This window comes from Zonotrichia leucophrys, unplaced genomic scaffold (assembly GCF_028769735.1).
Source record: "Zonotrichia leucophrys gambelii isolate GWCS_2022_RI unplaced genomic scaffold, RI_Zleu_2.0 Scaffold_867_20579, whole genome shotgun sequence".
Taxonomy (NCBI): domain Eukaryota; kingdom Metazoa; phylum Chordata; class Aves; order Passeriformes; family Passerellidae; genus Zonotrichia; species Zonotrichia leucophrys.
In genome coordinates, this window is record NW_026993072.1 from 6,877 (window position 1) to 20,579 (window position 13,703).

Sequence of the window (13,703 nt, forward strand, 5' to 3'; positions counted from 1 at the left end):
CCCCAAAAAACCTGCCAATTCCCCCCCCCCAAAATTCCCTTTTATTTCCCTCCACAATTCCCGCGATTTCCCCATAAAATTCCCGGTTTTTCCCCAAAAAATTTCCATTTTTTTTTCCCCTCCAATGACGCAAATTCCGTGACTCAAAATTCGGGAATTTCCCCAACCCCGCGCCAAGTGGGCGTGGCCTCCCCTGAAACCCCGCCCCCTCTGCTCTCCACCAATCAACTCTCACCTTGGGCTCTCCACCAATCAACTCTCACCTTGGGCGTGGCTTCCACCCCCCGTTATAACCCCGAGGTCGCGGGTTCGAATCCCGGCATTTCCTTTTTCACCATGTCGATGGTAGCGGCGGTCGCGGCCACCGCGAGGTGTCCGGGTCGGGTTTGGGGACATCTCGAGGGTGTCCCCAAAGGGGTGGCACCGTCCCCACCTCGTCACTTCACCTTCGAACCCCTCCCGCCGCCCCCTGGCCCCTCCAGGCCTCGGCGGCGCCATCGGCGCGTTCTTTATCCGCCTGCTGTGAGTATGGGAGGGAATTTTTGGGGTTTTTTTTGGGGGGGTTTTAGCCGAAATTTGGAGGTTTTGGGGTGGTTTGGGTTGTTAGATATCCCTTTTGTCCCCTATAGATAGCAGAAATCGCTTATAGCCTCGCCTAAACCCCCCTGGACTCGCCCAAATTCGCCCCAAATTTGTAAAGTTTGCCCCAGACTTTCTTCAAATACGCCTCAAATTTCTGAACTTTGCTCCAGATTTCCCAAACTCGCCCTGATTTCCCTCAAAATGGCCCTGAACCCCCTCAAATCTGCCCTAAACCTCCCTAACCTGCCCCAAATTCGCCCTAAATCCCCCAAATTCACCTTAAACTCCTCCAAATTCCTCTAGAATTGCCCCAAACTCATCCTAAAACCCCAAACTCCTCCTAAACTTCCCCAAAATTCCCCCTAAACTCCCCCAAACTCGTCCTAAACTCCTCCAAATTCCTTTTGAATTGCCCAAACTCGTCCTAAACCCCCCCAAATTCACCATAAATCCCCCTAAACCCTCCCAAATTCGCCCTAAATCCCCCAAACTCTCCCTAAACTTCCCCAAATTCCCCCTAAATCCCCCAAACGCCCTCCAATCCCCCCAAACTCGCCCTCCCTAAGCCCCCTATACCCCCCCAAATCCCCTATAGATCCCCTAAACTCCCCAAATCCCCTACAGATCTCCCTCAAACCCCTCCCAAATCCCAAATTTCTGGAATTTCCCCGGCCGGAACCCGAAATTGGTCTCATTTCCCGGAGGGGTGGGGGAGGCTGAGTCACTTCCACCCTCTCCGCTCTGACTCAGCCTTTCCTGGCACCCTCGGGGAAAGATTTGGGCCCCTCCCTGCTCCAGGCTGAGATTTATTTGCCCAAAAAGGAAGAAATTTTTATCCCAGAATTGGAATTATTTGCCAAAAAAATTGGAACTATTTGCCCCAGGGGGGGTTAATTCCCCAAAACCCTTTGGGAAGCTAAGCAGGGTCAGGCAGGGTCACCCCTTGGATGGGTTCCCCAAACTGGATTATTTACCCCAAAAAGGGACTTTTCTCCCCAAAAATGGATTTATTTGCTTCCAGAACAAATGGAATTTTATCCAAAATGGGAATTATGTACCCCAAATGGGATTTATTTGTTCCAGGGGAGTTAATTCCCCCAAATCCTTTGGGAAGCTAAGCAGGGTCAGGCAGGGTCACCCCTTGGATGGGTTCCCCAAACTGACTAAAGGATTATTTATCCCATAAAGGGACTTTTCTCCCCAAAAATGGATTTATTTGCTCCCAAAACAAACGGAATTTGCCCCAAAATGGGAATTATTTGCCCCCAAATGGGATTTATTTGTTCCAGGTGAGTTAATTCCCCCAAATTCTTTGGGAAGCTAAACAGGGTCAGGCAGGGTCACTCCTTGGATGGGTTCCCCAATGTGACCCAAAAGGGGCTTTTTTCCCCTAAAACCAGATTTTTTTTTTCCCCAAAAAATGGATTTATTTTTCCCCCAAAAGAAAGGGAATTTTATCCCAGACTGGGATTTATTTACTCCAAAATTGGAATTATTTACCCCAAGGTGCATTAATTCCCTCATACCTTTTGTGAAGCTAAGCGGGGTCCACCCAGGGTCAATCCTTGGATGGGTTCCCCTACCTGACCTAAAAGTGGGGTTTTTTTCCCTAAAACCAGACTTCTTCCCCAAAAATTTTTTTATTTGCCCCCAGAGCTTAGGTAATTTTATCCCAAAAGGGGATTGATTTGCCCCAAAACGGGAATTATTTACCCCAGGGAGGGTTAATTCCCCCAACTCCTTTGTGAAGCTAAGCAGGGTCCACCCAGGTCAATCCTTGGATGGGTTCCCCTACCTGACCTAAAAGGGGCTTTTTTTTCCCCCAAAATTGATTTATTTTCCCAAAAAAGGAGAATTTTATCCAAAAATAGGAATTATTTACCCAAAAATGGGACTTATTTGTCCTAAATTTTGAATTATTTCGCCTGAAATTGGAATTATTTATCTGGGGAGGAGTTAATTTCCCCCAAACCTTTTGTGAAGCTAAGCAGGGTCCACCCAGGGTCAATCCTTGGATGGGTTCCCCTACCTGACCTAAAAGGGCCTTTTTTTTCCCCCAAAATTTATTTATTTTCCCAAAAAAGGAGAATTTTATCCAAAAATAGGAATTATTTCCCCAAAAATGGGACTTATTTGCCCCTAAATTGGAATTATTTACCCCAGGGAGGGTTAATTCCCCCAACCCCTTTGTGAAGCTAAGCAGGGTCCACCCGGGTCACTCCATGGATGGGTTCCCTACCCCACCCTTCCCCATCTCTAATCCCACCTCCCTCACTTTTCCCACCGCAAAATTTTCCCCAAAATTCCAGAATTTTCCCCATCCTGAAGAGATCCCTGACCCCAATTTTGGAATTTTTCTCCCTTCCAGGTGCGTCGCCCCCTCCCCTCGGAAGAACCCAGCGCCGCCAAGCGACTCCTGCTGCTCCTCCTGGCCGTGGTGGGCACCCAAATCTACAACACCCCCGGTGACCTCCCCGATGTCGCCTCGGCGGCCACAAGGACACCCTTGGGGACACCCCCAATTCCAGAGGGACCCCAAATTCCAGCCTGGAACACCAACGGGACAACGGTGGTGGCACCCATGGGTGGCTCCTGCCCCTCGTTGTCGGTGTCACCGCCTTTGTCACCGCCTTTGTCACCGCCTTTGTTGCCCCCTGGTGGCGCCAGGACGAGCTGAGGGACCCCCCCTCCAAAACTGGGGGCGGTGCCCGGGACTGCCACGCCCTCCTGGATTAATTAACGAGGTCGTTAATTAAGGTGGAAGAGCTCCAGGGTTGGAAGAAACCAATGGATGTTGGACGATCCCAGTTTGGAACTGGGAAGACTGGAAAGGGGCGGAGTCACAGGTTGAGATGGATTTTCCCACTCCTTTATTAATTAACTGGTTAATTAACACCGAATTAATGACCAGCTCATTAATTAGCTCCCAATTAAGGTGGGAAACAAACCCAACGTTGGAATTTTGTGGTTGCCCAATCCCAGTTTGGAACTGGGAGCACTGGAAAGGGGCGTGGTCAGGATGGCCTCGTTAACGAGGTTTTAATTAACGAGGTCGCCTCTACCTCAGCTTCAGCGCCTGTGGCTGCTGGATTTCTTAATTGTTATTAATTACTTATGTGTTGTTTATTTATTATTATTTATTTGTTATTATTTATTTGTTATTATTTATCATTATTTATTTATTATTATTTATTTGTCATTATTTATTTCTGACTATTTATTAATTATTTATTGATTCATTACCTCTGGACTATTTATTGTGATTCCATTTGGGGGGGGTATTGAATATTTTAATTAATTAAACTCATCAATTTGAATTAATTACGAGGGGTTGTGTCTTTATTAGAAATTCCTGTGGTCAGAACGGGGGGAAAATGATGGAAAAAATTCCAAATTTTTCACCATTTTATCCCAAAATTTTTATATAAATTTGATATAAAATAATGAGACAATCCCAATTTTTTGGCCTTTTCAGCCCAAGTCGGATTTTTATTGACAGAAAATACAAAGTCACAAAAGTAACAAAAAAAACCAAAAAATTCAAATTTTCATTACAAAAGAAGAAAAAAAAAAAGTTTACAAAAAGCTCGAGTTTGCTCCCATTTTTTGGGAAAAACCCAGAAAATTCAAAAGAAAATTCAATTTTTCCTTCCAAACCCACATTTGGTTAAATTCATGACCCAAATTTGGGATTTTTTTCCCAAATTCTGATTTTTTTCCCTAAACTTTAATTTTTCCCCCAATTTTTGATGTTTTCTTCCCCAAATTTTTAATGTTTTTCCCCAATTTTTGAGTTTCTTTCTTGGAATTTCAAGGGTTTTCCCAAATTTTGATTTTCCCCCCCCAAATTTTTCCCAATATTTCGTATTTTTCCCTTAATTTTTGGGTTGTTTTTTCCCAATATTTTGTGAGGTTTTTTTCCCAAATTTTTGGGATTTTTTTTCTCAAATTTTTTTTTAATTTTTTCCCAATTTTTGGGGTGTTTTTTCCCCAAATTTAGGAACTGCACAGTTGGGAAGATCCCCCAGTGTTGGGTTGGCCAAGCCCAGTTGGGCACTGGGAGCACTGGGAATGATGGGAACCCACCAGAACCATGGAATGATGGGAATTCCTCATTTCCCACTTAATTAATGGATTAAATCACCTCTAATTAATTAGAGATCGTTAATTAGAATGGGAATTCAATGGGACCAAACCCAACCTTGGCTCTCGCATTGGCCAAGCCCAGTTGGGCACTGGGAGCACTGGGAATGATGGGAACCCACCAGAACCATGGAATGATGGGAATTCCTCATTTCCCACTTAATTAATGGATTAAATCACCTGTAATTAATTAGAAGGGGAATTCAATGGGACCAAGCCAAGGTTGGTTCTCATTGGCCAAGCCCAGTTGGGCACTGGGAGCACTGGGAATGATGGGAACCATGGAATGATGGGAATTTCCCATTCCCCACCTAATTAATGATTGAAATCACCTCTAATTAATTAGAGATGGTTAATTAGAATGGGAATTAATTGGGACCAAGCCATGGTTGGGTGTTGGGTTGGCCAAGCCCAGTTGGGCACTGGGAGCACTGGGACCCCACCACCCCCCATCCATCTCCCCCCTCCCCACTTTTAATTAACCACCTCCCTTTAATTAACTAATTAATTCATTAATTCCCCACCGGGAACCCCGGGAACGCCCGGCCCGGCAACGCCAACGCCCAGGGCAGCTCCAACGGCGCCGAGGAGCCCGGGAACGCCGGGAACGCCGAGGAAGATGAAGACGACGCCGACAACGAAGGCGAGAAAGACGAGAAGGACGAGGATGACGATGACGATGACGATGAAGAGGCGGCGGCCGCGCCGGCCTTGCCGTGGGTGCGGCGGTGCCGGTTGAGGTGCGAGCTGCGGCTGAAGCGCTTCCCGCACTCGCCGCACCCGTAGGGTTTCTCGCCGGTGTGGACGCGCCGGTGGATGGTGAGCTCGGAGCGCTGGATGAAGCTCTTGCCGCACTCGGGGCACTGGAAGGGTTTTTCGCCAAGATGGGTCCTCTGGTGCGTCAGGAGGTTGGAGGAGACGCTGAAGCATTTCCCGCATTCCCGGCACTCGTACGGTTTCTCGCCGGTGTGCATGCGCCGGTGGATGGTGAGGTCGGATTTTTGGATGAAGCCCTTGGCGCAATCCTGGCACTTGTAGGGTTTCTCGCCGGTGTGGATGCGCCGGTGCTTCACCAAGGCCGAGCGCTGCCCGAAGCCTTTCCCGCATTCCTGGCATTTGTACGGCTTCTCCGGCACCACCGCCGATGATGGTTCTTCCGGTTGGCGCCCGCAATCCTGGCACAACCCCCGGCTTTTCCCGCAATCCAAACATTTCGGCGACGTCGATTCGCCAACACCACCAGTGCCGCCACCGTGAGAGCGCTGATGCTTCAACAACGCCGCGCCTTGACCGAAACACCGCCCGCACTGCCCGCACTGGAACAACCTCCCGTGCCGGTGCTGCGCCAAAAACCCGGCCAGGTGCTCGGGGCACCGGTAGGAGGCGCGTTCGGCCGCGTGGATTTTCCGGTGCCGATCCAAATGGGAGCTGACGCTAAAACTCTTACCGCACTCGCCGCAGGAATACGGCCGCTCGCCGGTGTGCACGCGCTGGTGCCGCTCCAGGTCGGAGCGCTGGATGAAGCCTTTGCCGCAGTGGCCGCAGGCGAAGGGGCGCTCGCCGGTGTGGATGCGCCGGTGCTGCGTCAGGTTGGAGCCGCGGCTGAAGCTCTTGCCGCAGTCGCCGCAGCGGTGCGGCCGCTCGCCCCCGTGCGTCTTGCGGTGCTTGGCCAGCGCCGAGCGCTGGGCGAAGGTTTTGCCGCAATCCTGGCAGCGGAACGGCGCCGATTCCGTCGTCGTTGTCGCCGTCGTCGTTGTCTCGGTTTTGGTTTTGCCGCTTGGTTCTGGCGGGCCCGGCCCGCCGGCGTGAACGCGGCGGTGCCGATCCAAATGGGAACTCACACTAAAACTCTTACCGCACTCGCCGCAGGAATACGGCCGCTCGCCGGTGTGGACGCGCCGGTGCCGCTCCAGGTCGGAGCGCTGGATGAAGCCTTTGCCGCAGTCGCCGCAGCGGTGCGGCCGCTCGCCGGTGTGGATGCGCCGGTGCTGCGCCAGGTTGGAGCCGCGGCTGAAGCCTTTGCCGCAGTCGGAGCAGCGGTGCCGTTTCTGCGCCTCGGCGTGCAGCCGGCAGCGCCCGGAGCAGCGCCGGGGTTCCGTGGGGTCGGGGCCGCATTCCGAGCAGATTCCGGAGGGGTTTGAGGGGTTTGGGGGTTTTGGGGAGGGGGCAGGGTCGGGTTGGTCGGGGGGGAGGTTGGGGAGGGGCTTGGGTGGTTGGAGGGGTTGGGGTCTCGTCGGGGATGATGGCGGTGACGGCGCCTGGAAAGGAATGGGAGAACGTGAATTACAACCAAAACTCGTCCATGGGTTGGGTTGGTGTTGACCGTTGGCCATGGGTTGGGTTGGTGTTGATGTTGGCCATGGATCCATGGGTTGGTGTTGACCGTTGGCCATGGATCCATGGGTTGGGTTGGGTTTGGCCATGGATCCATGGGTTGGGTTGGGTTGGTGTTGGCCATGGGTTGGGTTGGTGTTGGCCATGGATCCATGGGTTGGTGTTGACCGTTGGCCATGGATCCATGGGTTGGTGTTGACCGTTGACCATGGGTTGGTGTTGACCGTTGGCCATGGGTTGGGTTGGTGTTGACCGTTGGCCATGGATCCATGGGTTGGTGTTGACCGTTGGCCATGGATCCATGGGTTGGGTTGGTGTTGGCCATGGATCCATGGGTTGGGTTGGTGTTGGCCATGGATCCATGGGTTGGGTTGGGGTTGGCCATGGATCCATGGGTTGGGTTGGTGTTGACCGTTGGCCATGGATCCATGGGTTGGGTTGGGTTGGGTTTGGCCATGGATCCATGGGTTGGGTTGGTGTTGGCCATGGATCCATGGGTTGGGTTGGGTTGGGTTTGGCCATGGATCCATGGGTTGGGTTGGTGTTGACCGTTGGCCATGGATCCATGGGTTGGGTTGGGTTGGCCATGGATCCATGGGTTGGGTCAGTGTTGGCCATGGATCCATGGGTTGGGTTGGGTTGGGTTTGGCCATGGTTCCATGGGTTGGGTTGGTGTTGGCCGTTGGCCATGGATCCATGGGTTGGGTCAGTGTTGATCGTTGGCCATGGATCCTTGGGTTGGTGTTGACCGTTGGCCATGGATCCATGGGTTGGGTCGGTGTTGGCCATGAATCCTTGGGTTGGTGTTGACCGTTGGCCATGGATCCATGGGTTGGGTCGGTGTTGGCCATCGATCCATGGGTTGGGTTGGTGTTGACCATTGACCATGGATCCATGGGTTGGTGTTGACCGTTGGCCATGGATCCATGGTTGGGTTGGGTTGGGTTGGGTTGGGTTGGTGTTGGCCATGGATCCATGGGTCGGTGTTGGCCGTTGGCCATGGATCCATGGGTTGGGTTGGTGTTGGCCATGGATCCATGGGTTGGGTTGGGTTTGGCCATGGATCCATGGGTTGGGTTGGGTTGGTGTTGGCCATAGATCCTTGGGTTGGGTCGGTGTTGACCGTTGGCCATGGGTTGGGTTGGTGTTGGCCATAGATCCTTGGGTTGGGTCAGTGTTGACCGTTGGCCATGGGTTGGGTTGGGTTGGTGTTGGCCATGGGTTGGGTCGGTGTTGACCATTGGCCATGGGTTGGTGTTGACCGTTGGCCATGGATCCATGGGTTGGTGTTGACCGTTGGCCATGGATCCATGGGTTGGGTTGGTGTTGACCATTGGCCATGGATCCATGGGTTGGTGTTGACCGTTGGCCATGGATCCTTGGGTTGGGTCGGTGTTGACCGTTGGCCATGGATCCATGGGTCAGTGTTGACCGTTGGCCATGGATCCATGGGTTGGTTGGTGTTGACCGTTGGCCATGGATCCTTGGGTTGGGTCGGTGTTGACCGTTGGCCATGGATCCATGGGTCAGTGTTGACCGTTGGCCATGGATCCATGGGTTGGGTTGGTGTTGGCCATGAATCCATGGGTTGGGTTTGGCCATGGATCCATGGGTTGGGTTGGTGTTGGCCATGGATCCATGGGTCAGTGTTGACCGTTGGCCATGAGTTGGGTTGGTGTTGACCGTTGGCCATGGATCCATGGATTGGGTCGGTGTTGACCGTTGGGCATGGATCCATGGGTTGGTGTTGGCCATGGATCCATGGGTTGGGTTGGTGTTGGCCATGGATCCATGGGTTGGGTTGGGTTGGGTTGGTGTTGACCGTTGGCCATGGATCCATGGGTTGGGTTGGTGTTGACCGTTGGCCATGGGTTGGGTTGGTGTTGACCGTTGGCCATGGATCCATGGGTTGGGTTGGTGTTGGCCATGGATCCATGGGTTGGGTCGGTGTTGACCGTTGGCCATGGATCCATGGGTTGGTGTTGACCGTTGGCCATGGATCCATGGGTTGGGTTGGTGTTGGCCATGGATCCATGGGTTGGTGTTGACCGTTGGCCATGGATCCATGGGTTGGGTTGGGTTGGTGTTGACCATTGGCCACGGATCCTTGGGTTGGGTTGGTGTTGACCATTGACCATGGATCCATGGGTTGGTGTTGGCCATGGATCCATGGGTTGGGTTGGTGTTGGCCATGGATCCATGGGTTGGTGTTGACCGTTGGCCATGGATCCATGGGTTGGGTTGGTGTTGACCGTTGGCCATGGATCCATGGGTTGGGTTGGGTTTGGCCATGGATCCATGGGTTGGGTTGGTGTTGACCGTTGGCCATGGGTTGGGTTGGTGTTGACCGTTGGCCATGGGTTGGGTTGATGTTGACCATTGACTTGTTGACCTCCAAAATTCCCAAAAAATTCCAATTTTTTCATGGAATTCCATGGGTTGGGTTGATGTTGACCATTGACTTGTTGACCTCCAAAATTCCCAAAAAATTCCAATTTTTTCATGGAATTCCATACATTGAGTTGATGTTGAACATTGACTCGTTGACCCCCAAAATTCCCAAAAAATTCCAATTTTTTCCATGGAATTCCATACGTTGAGTTGATGTTGACAGTTGACTCGTTGACCCCCAAAATTCCCAAAAAATTCCAATTTTTTTCATGGAATTCCATGGGTTGGGTTGATATCGACCGTTGAGTTGCCGACCCCCAAAATTCCCAAAAAAAAACCCAAATTTTTTTGGGAAAAATTTTTAAATTTTTTGGATTTTTGGGGAATTTTTTGGGAATTTTTTAGGAATTTTTGGGGAATTTTTGGGGAATTTTTGGGGAATTTTTTGGGAATTATTTTTAATTTTTCAGGATTTTTTGGGGAATTTTTTGGGGAATTTTTTTGTGAATTATTTTTAATTTTCAGCATTTTTGGGGGGAATTTTTTTGTGAATTATTTTTCATTTTTCAGGAATTTCTTTGGGAATATTTTTAATTTTTCAGAATTTTTGGGGGAATTTTTTGTGAATTATTTTTAATTTTTCAGGAATTTTTAGGGGGAATTTTTTGTGAATTATTTTTAATTTTTCAGGATTTTTTCGGGGAATTACTTTTAATTTTTCAGCATTTTTTGGGGGAATTTTTGGGGATTTTTGGGGTGAATTTTTGGGGGAATTTTTTTGGAATATTTTTAATTTTTCATCATTTCTTGGGCAATTTTTTGGGAATTTTTTCGGAATTTTTTCGGAATTATTTTAAATTTTTTAAATTTCTTTTTTTCCCAAACTCACCTGAATCCTTGCCGGCCCTGGCGCGGCCGCGGCGCCGTTTCCCGGCCAGGCCCTGCTCCCGCACCAGCTCCCGCAGCATTTTCTCCACCCGGCTCCTCCCGGCCGCCTGCAGGATCAGCCCCAGCTGCCGCCGCAGCCCCGCCCCTTCCGGCCCCGCCCCTTCCGGCCCCGCCCCTTCCGGCCCCGCCCCTCGCGGAGGAGGAGGGGGCGGGGCCGGAGGGGGGGAGGGGCGGGGCTGCTCGGCCTCGGAGTCGGCGGCTGTGGGAGAAGAAACTGAGGAAAAAATGGGAAAAAAAATTGAAAAAAAGTTGAAAAAAGTTGGGATTTTGAGGCGATTGTTGAGAATTCCAAAGATTTTGAGGGAATTCCCAAAATTTCACAAAATTTTTTGGTCAAATCTTGGAAGAAATTCAGGAAAATCCCAAAGATTTCGGATGAATTTTGCCCAAAATTGCCGAAAACGCCAAAGATTTTGGACAAATGGAAGGAAAATTCCTGGAAATGGCAAAGATTTCAATTTTATGGGGGATTCAAGAAAATCCCAAAGATTTTGAGGGAATTCTCAAAATTTCACAAAATTTTTGGGGTCAAATTCTGAAAGAGATTTGTGAAAATTCCAAAGAATTTTGACAAAAAACTCCAAAGGTTTTGGACAAATGGAAGGAAAATTCCTGGAAATCGCAAAGATTTCAATTTTGGTGGGGGATTCAAGAAAATCCCAAAGATTTTGAGGGAATTCCCAAAATTTCACAAAATTTTTTGGTCAAATCTTGGAAGAAATTCAGGAAAATCCCAAAGATTTTGAGGGAATTCCCAAAATTCTCAAAATTTTTGAGGGGAAATTCCTGAAAATCCCAAAGATTTCAGGTAAATTAAATTTGGTTAAATTAAATTTGGTTAAACTCTTTCTTGGTTGCGTTGGCCAACTGGAAGAGCCCAAACCCATCCATGGTTGGATTGACCAACCGGAAGAGCCCAAACCCTCTTTGGGTTGCGTTGGCCAACTGGAAGAGCCCAACCCTTGATTGGGTTGACCAACCAAGGTCTTGGTCCCGTTGGCCAACTGGAAGATTCCCAACCCATCCGTGGTCGTGTTGGCCAACTGGAAGAGCCCAAACCCATTCTAGGTCAGATTGATGAACCAGAACATCCAAACCCGCTCTTGGTTGTGTTGGCCAACTGGAAGAGCCCAAACCCATCCGTGGTTGCGTTGGCCAACTGGAAGAGCCCAACCCTTGATTGGGTTGACCAACCAAGGTCTTGGTCGCGTTGGCCAACTGGAAGATTCCCAACCCATTCATGGTTTCGTTGGCCAACTGGAAGATTCCCAACCCCTCATTGGGTTGCGTTGGCCAACTGGAAGAGCCCAAACCCATCCATGGTTGGATTGACCAACCAGAACATCCAAACCCGCTCTTGGTCTTGTTGGCCAACTGGAAGATTCCCAACCCATTCATGGTTGGATTGACCAACTGGAAGATTCCCAAACCCTCATTGGGTTGCGTTGGCCAACTGGAAGAGCCCAACCCCTCATTGGGTTGCGTTGGCCAACTGGAAGAGCCCAACCCTTGATTGGGTTGACCAACCAAGGTCTTGGTTGCGTTGGCCAACTGGAAGAGTCCAAACCCAATCTAGGTCGCATTGACCAACCAGAACATCCAAACCCGCTCTTGGTTGCGTTGACCAACCAAAGTCTTGGTTGCGTTGGCCAACTGGAAGAGCCCAACCCATCCATGGTTGGATCGACCAACCAGAACATCCAAACCCGCTCTTGGTTGCGTTGGCCAACTGGAAGAGCCCAACCCTTGATTGGGTTGACCAACCAAGGTCTTGGTTGCGTTGGCCAACTGGAAGATTCCCAACCCATCCGTGGTCGCGTTGGCCAACTGGAAGAGCCCAACCCCATTCATGGTTGGATTGACCAACCGGAACATCCAAACCCGCTTTGGGTTGCGTTGGCCAACTGGAAGAGCCCAAACCCATTCATGGTTGGATTGACCAACCGGAACATCCAAACCCGCTCTTGGTTGGGTTGACCAACCAAAGTCTTGGTTGCGTTGGCCAACTGGAAGAGCCCAACCCATCCGTGGTTGGATTGACCAACTGGAAGAGCCCAACCCCTCATTGGGTCGCGTTGGCCAACTGGAAGATCCCCAACCCATCCGTGGTCGCGTTGGCCAACTGGAAGATTCCCAACCCCTCATTGGGTTGCGTTGGCCAACTGGAAGATTCCCAACCCATTCATGGTTGTGTTGGCCAACTGGAAGATCCCCAACCCATCCGTGGTCCCGTTGGCCAACTGGAAGATTCCCAACCCATCCGTGGTCGCGTTGGCCAACTGGAAGATTCCCAAGCCCTTCTGGACTCACCGGCGCCGAGGCCGCGTCTCCGGTGCGATTCGGCGAAGGCGGTGATCCGCGGCCAACTGATGGCGATCTCCTCGGCTTTTGGGGGAAAAAATGGGAATTTTGGGGAATTTTTGGGAATTTTTGGGAATTTTCAGAGTTTGTTTTCCCGTCCCCCCGTTTTGGGGTGAAATCCCCAAATTTTGGGGGAAATTTTGGGGAAAAATCGTTCCAGGGAAACTGAGGCAGCGGAATTTTGGGGGTTAAAAAATTTCAAATTTTTTCAAATTTTGCCTCAAGGAATTCTGTAAAAAAATCCCAAAATTCCGTCAAATTTGTGCCTTGGGATCCCTCCCAAAAAATCCCCAAATTCCCCAAAATTTTGCACCAGAGGGTCACAAAAAATTCCAAAAAAATCCCAAAATTTTACCCCAGGAATTCCCAAAAAATTCCCAAAATTCCCAAATTTGTTCCTTAGGGAATTCCCCAAAATTCCCACCCCCCAAAAATATTTTAAAATACTTTTTAAATCATGTAAAATATTAAAAATATATAAAAATAATTTAAATTAAAATTATTGAAATTCAGGTTAAAATATTAAATAATATTTTGGATTGCTTAAATATTTCTAATATTAAAACTAAACTTATTAAAATTAAATTATTGGAATTAAAACGAAAATATTACCATTAAAAATACTAAAATTAGATTTAAAAATATTCAAAATATTCCTCAAAAAATCCCAAAATTTCCCATCAAAAATTTTCGTTTTCCCCCCCAAATTTTCCACTTGGAACACCACAAAAATTCCCAAAAAATTCTCAAAATTCCCAAATTTTTGGGATGTTCTTACCCAAGGAAATGACGTTCTCGTAATTCTCCTGCATCTTCACCCCAAAATCCAAAATCCTGAAAAATCCCAAAAATCCCGGTCAGGATCCCAAAAATTTTGGGAATTTTGAGGATTTTTGGGGGGAATTTGGAGGGGAAATTTGGGAAATTTTGGATTTTTAGGGGAA

The 13,703-nt window shown here is 49.3% G+C and overlaps 1 protein-coding gene across 1 annotated transcript; it reads right to left on the reverse strand.

The window, feature by feature from the left end:
- Positions 1-5,184: 5,184 nt before the first annotated feature.
- On the reverse strand, positions 5,185-12,783 carry LOC135442021 (zinc finger protein 497-like; the record flags this gene model as incomplete). The annotated part of the gene is made up of 4 exons (XM_064701576.1): positions 5,185-6,983; positions 10,340-10,356; positions 10,468-10,612; positions 12,709-12,783. Coding segments are annotated over 4 exons (1,983 nt in total), but the record flags the coding sequence as incomplete, so codon positions are not given.
- Between the last annotated feature and the right edge of the window lie 920 nt (positions 12,784-13,703).